This window comes from Gambusia affinis, linkage group LG21, assembly GCF_019740435.1.
Source record: "Gambusia affinis linkage group LG21, SWU_Gaff_1.0, whole genome shotgun sequence".
Classification (NCBI taxonomy): domain Eukaryota; kingdom Metazoa; phylum Chordata; class Actinopteri; order Cyprinodontiformes; family Poeciliidae; genus Gambusia; species Gambusia affinis.
The window spans coordinates 1,976,052-1,994,094 of NC_057888.1; the positions used below are offsets into that span (position 1 = coordinate 1,976,052).

An 18,043-nucleotide genomic window follows, 5' to 3' on the forward strand; every position below is an offset into this window, starting at 1 on the left:
AAAATGTGTTTTAGTTGCAACTAATATTTTATTTTATTCAGTTTTTCCTAATATAAAAATGGTCAACAAAGCTAAAAGTAGGACTGAATTTTGAAAGAAATTGGAGCGTTTGGTGGAGCTGCTGCCTTGCAGGAAGGAGATCCTGGCTTTGAATCCTGTTCACTCCTTCACTTCCATTTTTACGAGCATGTTTTTGTGTTTGCTCTGATGTTTGGATCCTCTGGGTTCTGTTTGGGGAGCACTTTGTTACTCCATGTCTCAGAACGATCCGGTCAGGAGAGACGACCCGTCACTGCAGCTCCTGTTGGACGCTGAACCAAAGAACTCATGTTGGGGTCGTGAACGATGCCTGAAAACATCCCTGCAGGTTCTGGTGGAACCCAGAACTCTGACAGCAGAACCAATGAGGTCCAGAGCTTCAGGTCACAAACTGACTTTCTCCTATAGAGAGCAGATTTCCCGGTTCCATGAATCGTACCAAGTCGTTCAGGAACAAATCAACCACCGGCCATCACACTGCCACCACCATGTTTGACTGTTGTGTCGTTTTGTTTTCTGAAACTGCCAGTTTTACAGTAACTGTAACCTGATCTCTTCAACATGATTTCTGGAAACGTTTATAGTTCAGCAGTGGCTTCAGTGTTTTTTACGTCATGACCTCTGACCTTAGTGAGCTTCAGATGCGGTTCTGGGTTGTCTTGTGATTTGTTGGATAAGTTTTAGACGTGTTTCTGTAGTAAACCATTCCTGGGAAGGTTCACAAATCAGTCGATGGAAACATGCAGACTTACATTTTTCATTATATTTTATATTTTAAAACATTTTTAAAGTTTGCTCAAAATTCACAGGACAGTTGGATGGAAACATAGTTCACTTTGTTTTTCTTCAGTTCTTGAATTTTGCTGTTAGATCCAGAACTGTTGTGTTGGTTCTGGGATCTTCTAGCCTACTTCATGTCGTCAAACAGGCTCTGTTTAAGTGATTTGTTGATTCTTTGCAGCAATCAGTTGTTTCTAGTGAAACTGGACCAAAACCATGTGGTTAATCACATTTAATTAATAATTAAGCCGAGGAGGGGAACCATATTTCCACATTTATAAATAATTTAAGGACTGCTATTTGTTTTTACTCAAGTTATCTTTGCTTGAATGTTAAATTTGTTTATTTCAGATAAGAGGATGGTGATTTGGTTATGATTCATGTCTTGTTTTTCAATTCTTCATTTTCATTATCATCCATCGCTTCATCTCATCTCGTTTTCTTTATGTTCACATTTTTCTCTTTGATTAACAGTCAGATAAAGACATTGAAGACTGGGAGAGACAGAAAAGGCTGCGGTGATTATCCTAAAACAAAAAGATGATCATCTGAGAAACCAAAACAGATCTGATGAAAGCAGCAGCGTCGCTCGCAGCCAGCACTGCCTCTCTCACTCTCTGTCTATCTATCTGTTCACAGGGGACATCACTCAGAAGGGTTATGAGAAGAAGAGGTCCAAGCTGATCAGGGCATATGCTGGAGGTAATTTAGCAACCTCTGACCCCCTCCACACACCCGCTCGGCCCACTCAGCTGAAATATTCCCATAGCGCTGCTGGAGTATCGATCTGCTATCAGGAGGAATACAGTAGTCTGAACACTGTACTCTATTGATGGAGTCTTCAGCCGCCATTAGTGGATGTAGGTTAGGACTCCCTGGAGCTCAGCTTGGGCCTGCTCCTCTGAATCAGTCGCTGATCAGCCTGCAGTCGCTCCCTCTAAAACACACACACATCACACACACCAGGGTAATGCTGAGAGATGCAATAACTGCATGTTTCTGGGTTTATGTTGGTTATTTTGGGTTATGAAGTCAGAAAAATAACATTTTTCTGCCGTTTCAAATCACCTCCATGTTTCTGTTTTTCCTTTTTTGCGCTCTTATCTGTTGCTTTTGTGTGCATATATTCATGTTGTTCCTGTAAAAACCCGTCCGTGTGTCCACAAGCTTTTCTGCCTGCTTCTGTAGGTATGGAGGGGCCCATGTCTCATCGGGCCCCGCTCGGCCCCCCGGCCGCCGCCCGCTTCCACCGGCGGAGAACATCCGGAACCAGAGACGAGCGCTACAGATCAGGTACGGGGAGCCCGCCGGGTCCACGCTTCATCCCAGAGAAACACCAGCTGCACCGTTTGATTGTGGTTTTCACAAACTGAGAGCAACACCTTGGAAATCTTTCACACTCTGGGTTTCCCCCAGGAATCCTGCTAAACCTGCTGAGTTAAAAAATGTTAAAACTTTCCAGAAGATATGAAAATATATGTTATAGGAAGAAAGTATTGACAATATTAGACACCAACCATCTTAAGAAAAATGGTAACAGGAAAATACAGTTAAAATAAATAATTGCACTAATCAGCCAGTGGATCTCAAAGCAATCCTGACTAAGTATTCCTAGGGTAAAAATCAAAAGTTTTTATTATGTTAAGTTTTTATGTTTTTCAGAAATTCTAATGTTTTTTAGAGTCTATCTTAGTCCAGTACTGGGATTAGCTGGTTGTGACTTTTCCAAGTGAATATCAAAGTTTTCTGGAGAAAACTTGCTAAAGCTGGTGGTTGGGTGGGAGGGCAGTCATTCATCCAGCAACCCGTCGTGTTTTTGAGTTAAAAAATGTTTACAGTTGACAGAAAATTTGAAATTATTGGAAGATTAATATCTGAACAGGTTCACCCTGAGAGAAGCCTGCAAGATGATGAAGGAAGTCTCATTAGCAGAATATAGAAAAAGTTTTGTGCATATTTGTAGTAGAAACGAAGCTTCTGTAGCTGACATGTCAAAATTAAAAGTTAGGTTCAGGTCACGTCAGAAGACTTGTTATCTTACTCTTATTTAGTGTTTCTGTCTGTCCTGCTAAAAATGAGCATAAGATAAACACAAAAACAGATTTCTGTTGAAAATTAGCTCAGAGTTGGTAGCTAAAGGTCGTCCAGAGTTTTCTGTAGACATGTGACTTCCTGTCTCTGTTCCTCAGACGTCCACACGGAGGCGGTCCAGGCCGTGTTGGCGCGACACGTGGAGAGGAAGATGGCGGTGCCCATGCCTTCCAAACGGCGCTCCCTGGTGGTCCAGACCTCCATGGACGCTTACACGCCTCCAGGTGACAGCGCACACACAAAACCTGCTCTCACTACACCAGACTCAAGGTTTTTCTCTGATCTACCTCATCGAGATGCTAACGTTAGCTGTGACGTTATTGAATATTGAAGGAGTCGCGTCTCCTGACTCCACCAGAGTCAGACGGGATTCTTTGCTTTCTCAGACGTCTCTGACAGAGGAACGCTCATCCCACCCAAAACTGCAACCAGGCGCATTCTCTGTGGCGTGTAAAACCCACGCAGGGATTTACAGAGAAACCGGCCGCAGGAAGCTGTGAAAGCTGAACCCTGTCACCTTCTGCAGCATTTCTGCTGAGAGACGGTCCAGGAAACGGACAGCGCAGCTGACCTTTACCTCACACATCAGCTCATTAGATCATCCATAACCACAGTTGATGGAATAATTTTGGTTTTGATTGAATCTTAATGAAGGAAATATAATAAGTTTGCTCCTTTGTAATTTGCTCCTTAACCTTTGAGAACATGGCTAAGTGGAGCTGACGTGTCCCTGAACGCATCATGTTGTGTTTTTCCACCGTTCTGACAACACTTTGTTAAATGTCTGCACACAGCGGCGCTCACCAGGCCTTATCGGCGGCTCTCACAATTATCGGCTGTTCAGAGCAGGAAATTCAGCCGCCTGAAGCATGTTGGACCCAAATTGGTTCTTGTGGCTGTTTCACTGACAAGCCACAAGATCCGATTCACTAATTACTGACATTTGGTGTCTCTGAGCTGCTGAGGTTTTTGCCTGAGTCACTGAAAGGTCACAGAACTGCAGCGGCAAATTTGTCTTATTGGAAATCTTTTTTTTCACAGAATCTTGCATTAATAATCTCCACAGTTTAGATAATTATAAGTTAATTTCTTGTTTGGAAGCTCAAATGTTTAGTTTTCTGGCCCTAAACTGTTGCTTGTCCCTAAACTGGTTGGTGTGGAGAGATGGGAATTTGTAATCAAACCAAAAACCGAATTCTGGTCCGCCTACAAACCTCTGTCTGTTTGGTTGGAGTGAACTCTGGTGTGGTTTGAATGCTTATGTGAACAAAAAGCAGAGTGGAGACTGCGCCAAAAGCAGGAAGCGAACGACAGCGCACTGCATTCTGGGTAAATGCAACCAAAACAAGCTTGCTAGTCTAGTGCCAGCAGGAGAAATGGCTCGTTGTCTTTTACCAAAGACAAAACAGAAATCCTCCAACCGGTGCAATCAGACGCCACTTTGCTTTTGTTTGCATGTCGTGAAGATGAAAGTTGCGCTCATTGTCTTCTTCAGAGGGGTTCATGTCGTTTCCTTCAGTGGTTGTTGGTGCAGCGCCCCCACAGGTGAGGAAGGGAACAGGTTCCTAAAGCGTTTGGTTGGCTTGACTCAGAGCAGAGAGAAAACAAACCGCAGCAGCTGGAAGTGGAACGAATGTTGCAGCTTCTGTTCCAAATCAAAGCGACTCTACCGGACTAACAGGTTGAAAAAAACGCTAATCGTAAAGACGCGTCAAAGGCCCTTTCAATAAATGAATCTTTTTTTGCAGAAAAATCAACTCAGGCTCACGGTAAGGTGGGAAATCTGTGATGCTGTGGGCCTGTCAATAAACGTGCAATTACAGGAGGTTATTGATGATTTAATAAATGATTTTATTCTTGTGCATCTTAATGAGGGACGTGAAGCATTAGACCAGCAGGAACATTATGTTTCATTTCCTGGAAACTGCCAACAGAAATATTTTGGTTTTTCCCGTGAAGTTCGGCAGGAATGGAGGGATTTTCACCTCCGTTTCTAACGCTTCATGTTCCCGCCTGCTCTGCAACATTCAGCCTGTCCTAAAACAAAAAGTCTCAGCTGCTTTGATCCAAGCACAGAAACAAAAATCCAAGATAAAACAGGATCAGAGAAACACAAAACAGCACCTACAATCAATCAATACCAGATTGTTCTTCCTCCTCAGAAACTCGGCTGCAGCAGAACTAAAACCAAAAATATATCATTTCACCCCACAGATTTAACAAAACATTTAAAAACAATCACTCCTTTTTTGTAGTAATTTTTATTAATTAACTGCATAAAAGTCTTAATAGCTTCTTTTTTTTACAAAGATTGTGGCCAGAACCTTTGTGTTCACATGTTTCTGGTACAGCCGTTTATCTGATGCACAAGCCACATCCTCAGACAGCAGCAGCATACATATTGCTTAACAAATAATTGATTTATTTAATAATTTTGCAGCAAAAAGTGTTTTAGAATTTAAAATATTGCTTTTTTTGTTGAGGTATAGTTTTTGATTACAATTAAACAATTGAATTGAGTTCCATCTCTAGTTTTTAATTTAATTTTAGATTAATAGTAATGTTGATTCATGTATTTGATGTATTTTTGCATTGGCTTGTTTCTTAATTGGTTACTGTTTTATCACATTAACAAATAAAAACACAGTATTTTTGTGTTTTTATGATGTAAAACACTTTGATCTGGCATGTTGCTATAAAATATACTGAGCAGGTGAAGGAGTTTTTCCTTCCTGAACTTTTCCTGTCATGCTGAATGTTTCTGTTTCTTTGGTAACATCTTCCCATGACTCTCCAGGGCTGTCGCCGCTGTGCTCTGACTCGTCGTCGGGCTCAGAGGAGGAGGCGGGGCCGGGCGACGACATGACGGGCATGGAGCACTGGATGAGTCGGCCCTCCCAGCTCGGCCCCGCCCACCTGGGCTCCACCTCCTCGTCCTCCTCGTCCACGCAGAGCGGCGGCAGCGGGAACGCCGGGCGGCTGGCCGACTCGCTGGCGCACACGCACATCGCGCACCTGGCGCACCTGGGCCACCCTCACCTGGGCCAGTCGCACCACCAGCAGAGCCTGCTGTCGCAGTCGCATCACGGTGAGAACGTCAGCCTGTGACCGGCTGAAACGCCATCAGAACCTAAAACTTAAATATATATATATATATATATATATATATATATATAAAGCAGTATATTTCTGGCAAAATTAATCTCAGAAGTTTCATTTAAAATATTTGAACATTTCTGAGTTTCAAAACAAATTTTTTTTTTTTATATTTATGTTTTTATTCAAGGTTCATCTAAGTTTCTTGGTGGAAATTTACATCTTTTTTTCTGTCTGCAATGGCCCTAATTCTCCATCTTACATTTCAGTAAGATGGCAGATAAATATATATATTTTTTATAACTCAAATTCTTTATTTCATTAAAACTCATTGAGAAAGCACAAAATAAAACTGTTTTAATCCAAAGCCATGAAATAAAATAAAGAAAATTTAGGAAAATGCTGAGTATTTATTACAATAACAGTGTGTTTAGTCAGAGGCATCCATGGACCGCTGTAATACAGACTGCTACAGGAGTTCCTTCCTGCCCACAGCCTTCAGCTTCTACATCAACCCTTTAAAGAACCTTCAGTAATGAGTTTTATTTAATGAATAAAGTATTTTAGCCTGGATTTAAGCTCCATGTCACAGCGTCTGTTCCTGCAGCATCTCGTGTTCTGACCCGGTTCTGACACCGCGCTGTGTTTCTGCAGGAATCGGCCACCTGTCTCTGAAGAGGAAGGGCGCTCTGAGCGTGGCGGAGAACGGCGGCTCTCTGCGGCGGTCCTGTGAGTTTGGATCGGACATGCTGTGGCCGCCGCCTCTGGAGTCGGAGGGTAGGTCCAGACCGGGAGCTGAGCGTCCAAATCCGGCTTACGGAACAATTCACACAAAAACGGATCCGAACTTCACAGAGATCAGACCTAAATCTAGTTTGTTTGACTTATTGATCATCTCAATTTGGTTATTGAAATTGAGGATTTTTTTTAAAATTAAATTTGTATTTTGCATATAGAGTGTGTTACAGAAATGTTTTAAAATATAATATTTTGTTATATTTTAGATTACTTATCCTTCTGTAAGTTTTAAAACTTTCCTTGAACATTTTTTAATTTAAAATTGAAAAGTGAATGGACTGTGCAGAATATGGACGGATTTATGATGATCTGATAAAAACTTCATCAGTTTTTTATAGATGAAACTAGATTATGTGACAATGTTTGGAGAAGCTGCTCGCTTCACTTCAGTGTTTACATGAACAAAACGCTGAGTCATGAAACAGCAGACTGCTGAGCGCGGCAGGATGTGACACAAAGTGACGGTCAGACGGGTCTAATGGAGCGTAGCGCCAACAGGAAGTGGCACTGACTGACTGCTTCCTGTCCGTCCTCCTGCAGAGAACCACTCGGCGCCGCCGGACGTGACTGGATACTCGTCGGACTCATCCCATTCCCACACTGAGCGGCACCACATGTCCAACATGGGTACCATCGCCAGGAGCACACAGAAGTACGGCAACGCCGAGCGCATGGAGACCGGCGACGGTGAGCCAAGGGCGGAGCCAACACAACCAGCAGATCTGTAAACAGGAAGTGGGGGGCGGGGCCAGCACAACCAGCAGATGTGCAAACAGGAAGTGGTGGGCGGGGCCAGCACAACCAGCAGATGTGCAAACAGGAAGTGGTGGGCGGGGCCAGCACAACCAAAAGATCTATTAACAGGAAGTGGGGGCGGGGCCAATAGAACGAACAGCTTTTTAAACAGGAAGTGCAGAACACTTGCTTCCTTCCTTCCGTTCCGCTTCCCTTCCTTTTTAGTTCTTTGATTCCTTCCTTCCTCATTACACTTCCTTTCTTCCTTCCTGGTATTTAACCTTTGACCTGAGCTGAAATAATGACTCCATAGTGAATTTCTGTATTAGCCTTTTAGAGTTGCAGTTCTGGATCAGTTGCTGTTTGAGCCTCGTTAGCGTCTTCCAGATTAAATAGTTTCTTATTCTGTGGTTTTTGGCCGTTTCGTTTACAGCTCTGTTTTCCAGCTGTTTTCCGTCCATTTTGTTTCCAGCCGTTTTCTTTTCAGACATTTTTTCTGTCCTTTTTGTTTCCGGATGTTTTTTCTGGCTTTTTTCTTTTAATGGCTATATTTTCCAGCCGTTTCGTTTCCTGCTGTGTTTTCTGGTCGTTTTGTTTCTGGCTGTGGTTTTTGGCCGTTTCGTTTCCAGCTCTGTTTTCCAGCCGTTTTCAGCCTCCTCTGTCTGCTGGGGTTCTTCCAGGTGTTCCAGTCAGCAGTCGGGTGTCGGCTAAGATCCAGCAGCTCGTCAACACGCTGAAGCAGCCTCGCAGGCCGCCGCTGCGCGAGTTCTTCGTCGACGACTTCGATGAGCTTCTGGAGGGTTAGACGCCGCCGTCATGTCTGCATCGCTTCCTGCCTGTCGGTCCTCACTCACATTTTACTCTCAGTTCAGCAGCAACACACATGCTTTGTTTTCCAGAGGCGTTATTACTAAAAAAACGTCTAATTTTATTCCTAACTTCTGACTCTTTCTGACAGAATCCAGACTGACGGAGTTTTGTCAGCTGGATTTGCTCTCCAGTTGTTCTGCTCCGTGTTGAGATGAAGTTAGCACACTGTTTTCTGTGAATGATTCTGTGATTCTTGAACCTCTGCACGGTTTTCTAAGAGTTTCCTTGGTGAATAGTTGCCATGGAAACTGAAGCCACACCATAGTTAACGGTTATGTCACCACTAGAACCTTAAAGACATTGCTGCAGATGAAAATACAAATATGGAAAAATTTAATCCCTTTCTTAGATCCTTACTGACTTCCTTCCTCATTCCACTTCTTTGATTCCTTCATTCCTTTTTGTTTCCTGTTTCCTTTTTTATCTTTTGTTCATTCCTTCCCTTCCATGTTTCCTTCCATGTTTCCTTTCTTCTGTGTCCTTTTTTCCTATCCTTTGTTCTTGTGGTTTTTCATCTGTCCCTTTGCTTTTCTTCTTTCTACCCTTTCTTCTTCCTCCTCCACTTCTGTCCTTCCTTGTTTCATTTCCTTCCTCGTCTCCTTTCTTCATTGCTTTTCTGGTTCATTTTTCTCTGTGTACTTCCTCTTCCCCTTCTCTCCGTTTGTTTTTTCTGTCTTTTTTTATTTGTATTTTTTTCTTCATCTATTTCCTTGTTTCCTTCCTTGATCCCTTATGCCGACCCTCCTTCCTCTTTTTCTCTTCCATCCTTCCTCCCTTGTTTCCTTTAATACTTCCTAGTCTCTCAGACTATATATTAAAGTTTTCTCACTGTAAAGATTCAAAATGAACTTTGATGTTTTACATTTTAAAATGAAATGAAGGAGTAATGTGAGGGAATCCTGCTGGTCACCGGTGAGTTTCACTGATGGTTGAAATTAATATCAAACTTTATGGTTGAGATTATTTTTTTATATCTTCTCGGAGAATTTTCTGGTTTGTTAATTTTCTTCTAAAAATCCACGATGAATGCTTCTCCATACAGAGAATGAAGGTCAGAAAGCCGTAGATGGAGAATAAATGTTAACAGAACCTCTGAGATGAAGATGACCTTTGACCTTTCCACTCTGAGGCGTAACGCTCGGTTTGCTCAGACTTCACCATCTGTCCTGCTGTCTGTTCATTTTCAGTCAGCAGTCATTTACTGTCTTTTCCAGTTACTCAGGATCCAAATACATGAAGCAGTTACACAAATTAATCAGTCATTGAAATAAGTTTAGTAATCGATTAATATCCAGACTCTTGAAAGGCCATTTGCTGAATATTAAGAGTAGATTTTGTACAAAGAATCTATAAATTTTAGATTTGAGAGAAGAAAAAAGTTACTTTATCTGTAAAAACGTTTACATTGTGTTTCATTTGTAAACCATGAATCATTTTCTCTCCTCTTCAAAATGATGCACTACTTTGTGTTTATCAAATGAAATTCCAGTGAAATCCATTTTGCAACCTGACAGAAGGAGGTGAATCGTTTCACAGCTCCTGTAACAGTTAACGCCTCTGCTGTTTGCATGAAGTCCCAGTTTGATGGGTTTTCTGCTCATGAACTCGTCCTGCAGCCGCGTGTCAGCAGCAGGTGCAGCGTGTGTTCGGCCTCGCAGCTGCTTGGCCTCGTTGCCGTCGGTTACTGCAGCCATGTTGGTTTTGCAGCAGCGAATGCACCATGAATTAAAACTTTATTAAAACTCAGAGCATCTCTCTGCTTCCCCTCCAGTCCAGCAGCCGGACCCCAACCAGCCACGGCCGGAGGGGGCGGAGATGATGGCGGTGAGGGGGGAGCCGCTGGGCGTGGTCACTAACTGGCCCCCCTCCCTGGAGGCGGCGCTGCAGCGCTGGGGCACCATCTCCCCCAAAGCGCCCTGCCTCACCAGCCTGGACACGGCGGGGAAACCCCTCTACGTCCTCACATACGGTAAGCAGACGCTCACATGCACACTGCAAAAACATGAAATCTAATGCAAATACTTTAATGTACCTGAAAAAAGACTAAATTAACTTACAACTGGGGGTAAAAAAATCTTTCATAATAAGAATTTTGATTGATCGTTGTCTTGATAAATTCCAGTTGAAGCTATTTTATGTAACTTTTACAAAAATAGTTTTTATTCCGTATTTGTTTAAACTTTCACCACGTGATGACAGTTTATGAGACAGATAATCTGTGAAAAATGTGACTCCTCCACCTTCTGCCTGAGCTACTAATGCAGTCTGAAGACATGCCCCGACCGAAAACAACCAATCAGAGTCAGGAGGCGGGGCTTAACGCTGCCAATCATCTGCTAGATTTGTTAATGACGGTCATATCATATTGGATGATCATATCACAAAACCCTACAACTTTTCAGCAATGAGTCTGAGCTTATTGTTGTCTAAAGTCAATAATTCATTAATACTGATGAAAAGTGAAGGTTCTCTAAACCTGGGTTTTGTTTTCTGACCAAACATCTTTAATTTGGCTTCATGTGTCCAAATGTTGCAGCAGCAGCTGGTTGGACTTAATGATCATCAACTAATCAGGATCATTTAGTCTTAAAGATATCATAAAGTGTTAAGGGTGTACTTAGTTTCTGCCGTGTCTGAGGTTCTATCAGTCTATCAGGAGCTGAATCACCTATAGAAACTGAATCAATCGATGGCACTTTCTTCCTTTCAGACATTTTTAGTGTTTTTTTCACAAAGCGGAGAACAAAGATTCTCATTCTGACTTCCTGTGGACCTTTTCCCACTCATATTCTCTGTGCTGCCCCCTGCAGGGAAGCTGTGGTCTCGCAGCATCAAGCTGGCCTACAACATCCTCCACAAACTGGGCAGCAAGCAGGAGCCCATGGTGCGGCCGGGCGATCGGGTGAGTCACCTCCGACCCCTCACAGCTTCCTCTTTCTGTCTCTGTCAAACGCCGGCTCCCTACATGAGTCAGCCGCTGATCAGACATCATCCGACAAATTGACTTCTATAAAAATACATCTGCGATCCGTTCAGCCAGATCGGCCTGGTGTTCTGTTCCTAAGTAACACCGTCTGTAAGACAAGTGAAACTGAGTGCAGACAGAATCTCGTCTGTTCAGTCTGACTAAAAAAGACTTTTAGTTATTAAGTTATGAAGTGTAAATGTATTGACGTCTTTTAAACCTTCAGACTTTCATTTGTTCTGGGATGTTTTGTGCTAAATTTAGCAAAAATCAGAAGAGAAGAGTGGCAGACGTGTATATTATGTACAAAATAGAGTAGGCCAACCTTTGTCACATTGGGTGAGTGTGCAGATGTTTGATGTAGGACTAGGCTTTGACTAGACCATTCCAACACATGCTTTGATCTAAATAATCCATAGTTTCTTCAGTATTTTTCTTCAAGTATTTTTGTCAGGTTTCCAGAGCAAATATCTGAGTACATTTGAAATAAGAAAAAACTAACTTAGAAATAACATGTCAGCAAGATATAGAAGCTTGTTTTAGGTCAATAATTCCTTCATATTGATGAAAAAAGTTCTAATTCCACTGGTAGATTATCATAGACTATAACATGGAAAAAATGTCATAAACGAAATAAAGTTTCACAAGACAAAAATACTTGGTAATATTTTGTGTTTTTCCAGTTTTGTCTGTTTGCGTTGCTGCAGCCGAGGTTAAACCACGCCTCTCTGCTGTTCTGTCTGTCTCCTGCAGGTGGCGTTGGTGTTTCCTAACAACGACCCAGTGGCCTTCATGGTGGCCTTCTACGGCTGCCTGCTGGCTGAGGTGGTTCCTGTTCCCATCGAGGTGCCGCTGAGTCGCAAAGTAAGTCTGCCAGCCAATCAGAGACGCTCCTTCTTCTTCTTCTTGGCTCTTTGAGCTCCTCGTTTTGCTCACAGCTGGAGGTCAGGTGATGTGTGACTTTAATCCCCTCCGCCTTCACCTCTGACCTCCTGCTGGACTGTTTCTGTCCTGTCGGTGATGATGGAAAAACTACTTCGGCTCGTCGGTCTTATCTGTTTTTGGCAACAAGTATTCCTGAGAAGTTAATCCGGTCTGAACAGGGAGCAGCAGGAAGAGAAACATGTGTCTGTGCACACCCCTCCCCTATTCCCCCTGCTGTGACACGGGGTCATGTTGTTGACCTTTGCTGTGTGAACTGGTCTGAGGTCTGTCTGTCCTCTGACAGCAGCTTCTATCTGGAAACACGTCCGTTCTTCTGGTTTACTGAACCTCCAGCTGCCAGTCGTGCTTCAGCACACCGAGTCCTCTGCTGTAATCTGGGAGCCAACACCGAGACGTGCTGCCTGTCACGGTTGGCATGGTTACACTCTGATTACTTGCTGCAGTGAGAAAATGTCTTGCTGCGCGCTGTCCACCTCTCTTAACCCCCCAGCCAGCAGCCTGTGTTTCTGCTGCAAGGTTTAAAATGTCGTTGCAGCTCAAGCATCAGTTTATTTACAAACTTTAGATAAATTAATAACGCAAAAATCAAGATTCTCCTGCTCATATCCATGTAGTTTTCTTTGAGGTCCGATCTGATGATTGATTCTGTTTTAGTCTAAACGTTTGAAACAAAAGAGAAGAAAATGTCCTGCAGATGTTTTCATGCAACATTTACAATCAGATTGATTGACTGCAAAAGCACAAAGTCTTGCCAAGTAGTTTTTGTCTAGTTTCTAGTTTGCAGATATCCTAGAACACACAAAAATAACTGATAAGAAACTTTTCAGCAAGTTAAGGAGCTTTTTTTAATATTGTTGGAGAAGTTCTAGTTCCACTGGCAGATTATTTCACTGAGAACATAGAAAAATAAATGTCTTATTATAAGTGGAATAATCTGCACAACTAGACCAAAAATACTTGGTAAGATTTTGTGTTTTTATAGTGTAAGATTGCAGTGCAAACAAGAAACATTAGGTACAAATATGTAATTTTTTAACATTTATTTATTTTACAAAGAGTGCTCTGCATGTCCAGCATGTGTAGGGTCTGCAGAGATGTTCGCTGTTCTTTTTGTGACCCTAAGTCTGGATGTAGGGAAGGTCAGCCCCAATGATTCTCTCTACAGACCTGATTGATGATTTGAGTTTAGCAGAAAATAAAGAAGTTATAAAATTATTCCTGGAACTGGACGGCATGTCCTGGGTGACATCATCAGCTGTTAGCTAGCTGCTGATCCTCCTCCTTTGTTTTTGCTGCTCCTCTTTAAATCTGTCTGGCCGTTTGGTTAGAATGACGGATGGTTTGAACTTCCTTCTTTTCAGCTCCTGTGGGATTTGGGATCGTAGTTCAGGAACTAGTTGAGCCTTTTGAGATGCTAATCAGCAGCTCCCGGTTGTGAAACAATACCTTGTTGCCATGGTTACCCATGATAAAAACTGTCTGAAAGTAAAAACGTAAGACCAGGAATCCTTCCAGCTTCACAGGATCCAAACCCAGAGGGAATAATTGTCCAAACATTTAATGATACAACATGAAAAATGACAAATAAAGTCTGAGAAAATAAATCAGAGTAAATGTAGCAGAGCTGCTGGAACGTGCTGTTCTAGAAATGTCGGAGATTTTACTTTTTATCCTTGAGTGAACTGGAAAACATGTCATATTTTCTGTATTTGTTCTGGGCTCCAACCGATTGATTGGTGCGTCTCTAGAAGTATTCAAACCCTTTATGTTGAATTTAAAGCTTAACTGTCGTTTCCTGCTTCCCTCTGTCGTCCAATAGGATGCCGGCAGCCAGCAGATCGGGTTTTTATTGGGCAGCTGCGGCGTTACCGTGGCGCTGACCAGCGACGCCTGCCATAAGGGTCTTCCAAAGAGCGCAACAGGAGAGATCCCGCAGTTCAAAGGTTGGAGTGCAGGTCATTAATCATGGCTGACGCTTCCTTCAGCAGGAATTTACATGTTAGCGCCCCCTGCAGGATGGCCCAAGCTGCTGTGGTTTGTAACGGAGTCCAAGCATCTCTCCAAGCCCCCCAGAGACTGGTTCCCACACATCAAGGACGCAAACAACGACACGGCGTACATAGAGGTGAGCTTCCAGATGGACCCGGATCAGAACCGGCAGCTCCCTGTTTGGATCAGAACCGGCTGTCCTCTGTCAGACGCACTGAAACCTGCACAGCTTTAAGTATTGTAGTTTAGAAACTCAATATTTAATCCAAAAGAAACCAAAAAACATTTATTTCCCTAATTCAGTTAAAGAGTCACGTTATGCATCTTAAATACACAAAGTGACATATTTCAGGTTTATTTATGTCTGATTTTGATGATTTTGCCTGACATCTAATGAAAACCCAAACATCAGTTTCTCAGAAAATTATAAAATTACATAAAACCATTAATTTTTTTAATAAATAAGTCCTTCAATGGCTATGTTATGGCTTGTTACAATCAAGGGAATCGTCACTGACCCATTCTAAAGAAGGATAAGACGCTGCTTCTGTTCATCCATGCTTATCAATGGAAAGTTAAGTGGAGGGAAAAGTGTAATAGATAAAGCTTTTACTGTTTTACAATTCCACAGAAGCTCTTGTTATGGAAGTTTGTTTATCATTGAGTGATAAATCCCTAAGCAACCCTGTGGAAAGTTTAGTTGAAGGAAGATCTGTGGTATAAAAAAAAAATGCACAAGCAACAAAAAATAACCACAAATTAGATAGAACTAGGAAGCAAAACCTCTTCAAGAGTCTGAGGGAGATTCACAAAACAACATTCACAGATTATTTCACCTAAAACATGGAGAACTGTCTTGCTATAAATGAAATAATCTGGCAGTAGAACTAGTACTAATGGGATGATTTCCAGATTAGAGTAAAACATTTCTGACAGAAGATCTGCAGCAGAATCAGGGACTCATTCATCTGTTTTATATTTAAACTGCATGATGTTTCAGATTAAAGATAAAGATTTTTCTAGCTAAAAGCTCCTGACTGCGATGCTCCATCTGCTGTTTCCCCTGTCAGTATAAAACCTGTAAGGACGGCAGCGTGCTGGGCGTCACGGTAACGAGGATCGCTCTGCTAACACACTGCCAAGCTCTCACCCAGTCCTGCAGCTACACCGAGGGTATCCTCACACACACACACACACACACACACACACACGCAGCAGTCCCTCCTGCCCTGAAGGGGGTGTTAACCCTTTCTCCTCCTCTGATCCAGCTGAAACCATAGTGAACGTCTTGGACTTTAAGAAGGACGTGGGCTTGTGGCACGGCATCCTGACGGTGAGAACACACACCAGACGTTTCTCTGTTCCTTTAATAAGAAATATTTCCAAACTGAAGCATAATGTGAAAACATCATTTACTACATGTATTATCCAGATGTATATAACAACCAAACACATATTTTAATTAGAGGGTTTGAACAAAATTCACCAAAAAACAAAGCTGGCATCAATATAAAACACCAACAATAATTGATTATTGATATTAAATATCGTATCCAACAATAATCACTAATAATATGATTTGTCCAGTTTTATGTTGGGACAGTCAAACAGTTTTTGGTTCCACTTATTAATACAAAGAAGTTTATTCTAGAAGTTCTTAATTTGCATATTTTAAACTTTGATTCCCCCTTAACTTATAAACATTTTTATTCTCTTCCAGTAATTGTTTATTTTTGGTTTTGTAAAGAATTGGAGCTGTCTGTAGTTTCACTGACAATTAATCTGAATTATTTAGATTTTACAAATGTGTGTTCTAAATATAACATCTTATGAATTATTTTTTTTGCTCTTTTTTGTAGTATTGTTAATGCCGGTAGTTTAGTTTTTGTAGTTATTACCTCAGATTTCTGGGGTAATATTAATGAACAGCAGAGTGCTGTGATGTAATCTGTGATGTAATCTGTGATGTAATCTGTGCTTTGTTTAACAGGTGAGCCTTTGCTTTGGACGTACCTGTTGTGTGGCTTCCACTTGAGTTTATTGTCAATATTGATGCCTAGAAATTTGTTTTCATCCCATCTAGAAGTTTATCTTAGAAATCTTATAAATTGGGTATTTAGCTAGGAAATAAGCAGAGGCTGGTGTGTGTGTGTGTGTGTGTGTGTGTGTGTGTGTGTGTGTGTGTGTGTGTGTGTTTGCAGAGCGTGATGAACATGATGCATGTGATCAGCGTGCCGTACTCCCTGATGAAGGTCAACCCTCTGTCGTGGATCCAGAAGGTCTGCCAGTACAAAGGTCAGCCTCCTCCTCCGACGCTCGGCTCTCTGCTTCCTGTCCGGCAGATTAGATTCTAACTCCCTGCATTTCCACCTGCAGCCAAGGTGGCCTGCGTCAAGTCCAGAGACATGCACTGGGCTCTGGTGGCCCACAAGGACCAGAAAGACATCAACCTGAGCTCGCTGCGGATGCTGCTGGTGGCCGACGGTTCCAATCCCTGTAAGCTCAATCAATCAATCAATCACTTTATTTTGGTAAATTGTCCACATTAAACACAAGAAACAACAAAAGAAAAAAAGAAAAGAACAATAAAGCTCCTGCTCAGCTTCTCTGCTGGTGGCAGACGGAGGAACTCTCTGGGGACGTCTGGGTCAGAACAGAACCTCTCTGTGTGGACGCGTCGTACAAGGAGGAAAAAAACGGAAAAAATACCAACATCTGGTTAAAAATGAGACGTTTTACTTTACAGACAAAATCTGAGATGAGTCTTAAACTAGAGCTGCAGCAACAATTATTTTAGTAAACAATTATTCAGATGATTTCTGAAAATTAATTGATTATTCTAATGATTAATTGATTATATGATAATCGGTTAGACTGCCGATTAATTGGTTAGTCTGATGATTAATTGATTATTCTGACTATTAATTGATTAGTCTGGCATTTAACAGATTAGTCTGATTCTGAATCAGTTTTTTGATTAATTGATTAGTCACAAAGTTCAGGCATTTCTGCTGGACTTAATGTTAATACAGAGCAGGATTTATCTGGTGATGATTTATTTTACTTTAACCGATTAATAACTGGATAACAAAAAATGCTTAATGGATTTTTTAAAATATTTTTGAGATTTTCTGCTGCATCAGCAGAATGCATCTGTTTGTTTACTTGTTATTCTGAGTGTTTGTGGATGATCCTGCGTTTTAGGGTCCATCTCCTCCTGTGACGCCTTCCTCAACGTGTTTCAGACCAAAGGGCTGAGGGGAGAGGTCATCTGTCCCTGCGCCAGCTCCCCCGAGGCCCTGACGGTCGCCATCCGGAGGTAAGCATGCAGAAATCTGAGAACATGAAGCATGCTTCACACTCCTCCTGCATGCAAACGCAGACACAGACTGAAAACAAAGAGCTTTACAGATTTTGTACTACAGTTGATCATTTTTAAATAAACATCTGAAAATGTCAGGAAGGTTGAAATTCAATTACTTAGAAGTAATTTTTCAGCAATATAGAGGAGCTTGTTATGAGTAAATAATTCCTTACAATTGATAAAAACGAACTAGTTCCACTGGCAGATTATTTGACTTATAACTAGTTCTTTTTCATCAACTTTAAGGAATTATTCATTTAAACAATCTTGCTGAAAAGTTACTTTCAGGTTAGTTTCCAAATGTCCTAAGATATTTGCACTAGAAACTAGACAAAAACATTTGGAAAGGTTTTGTGTTTTTGCAGTGTGAA

The 18,043-nt window shown here is 41.8% G+C and overlaps 1 protein-coding gene across 3 annotated transcripts in view; it reads left to right on the plus strand.

Annotated features, from left to right (window-relative positions):
- LOC122824372 (disco-interacting protein 2 homolog C-like) overlaps positions 1–18,043 on the plus strand; it is a 48,422-nt gene that overhangs the window by 13,307 nt on the left and 17,072 nt on the right. The window contains exons 2-18 of one of the 3 annotated variants that reach the window (XM_044104948.1): positions 1,459–1,521; positions 1,987–2,112; positions 3,009–3,134; positions 5,708–5,998; positions 6,661–6,783; positions 7,345–7,491; positions 8,220–8,339; positions 10,181–10,378; positions 11,220–11,311; positions 12,128–12,238; positions 14,139–14,262; positions 14,335–14,444; positions 15,379–15,481; positions 15,577–15,641; positions 16,510–16,603; positions 16,685–16,804; positions 17,513–17,627. In XM_044104948.1, coding sequence (XP_043960883.1) covers positions 1,459–1,521; positions 1,987–2,112; positions 3,009–3,134; positions 5,708–5,998; positions 6,661–6,783; positions 7,345–7,491; positions 8,220–8,339; positions 10,181–10,378; positions 11,220–11,311; positions 12,128–12,238; positions 14,139–14,262; positions 14,335–14,444; positions 15,379–15,481; positions 15,577–15,641; positions 16,510–16,603; positions 16,685–16,804; positions 17,513–17,627 — 2,128 coding nt within the window. The remainder of the gene's footprint in view (positions 1–1,458; positions 1,522–1,986; positions 2,113–3,008; positions 3,135–5,707; positions 5,999–6,660; positions 6,784–7,344; positions 7,492–8,219; positions 8,340–10,180; positions 10,379–11,219; positions 11,312–12,127; positions 12,239–14,138; positions 14,263–14,334; positions 14,445–15,378; positions 15,482–15,576; positions 15,642–16,509; positions 16,604–16,684; positions 16,805–17,512; positions 17,628–18,043) is intronic. The other 2 variants (XM_044104950.1, XM_044104951.1) reach the window with 2 other exon arrangements.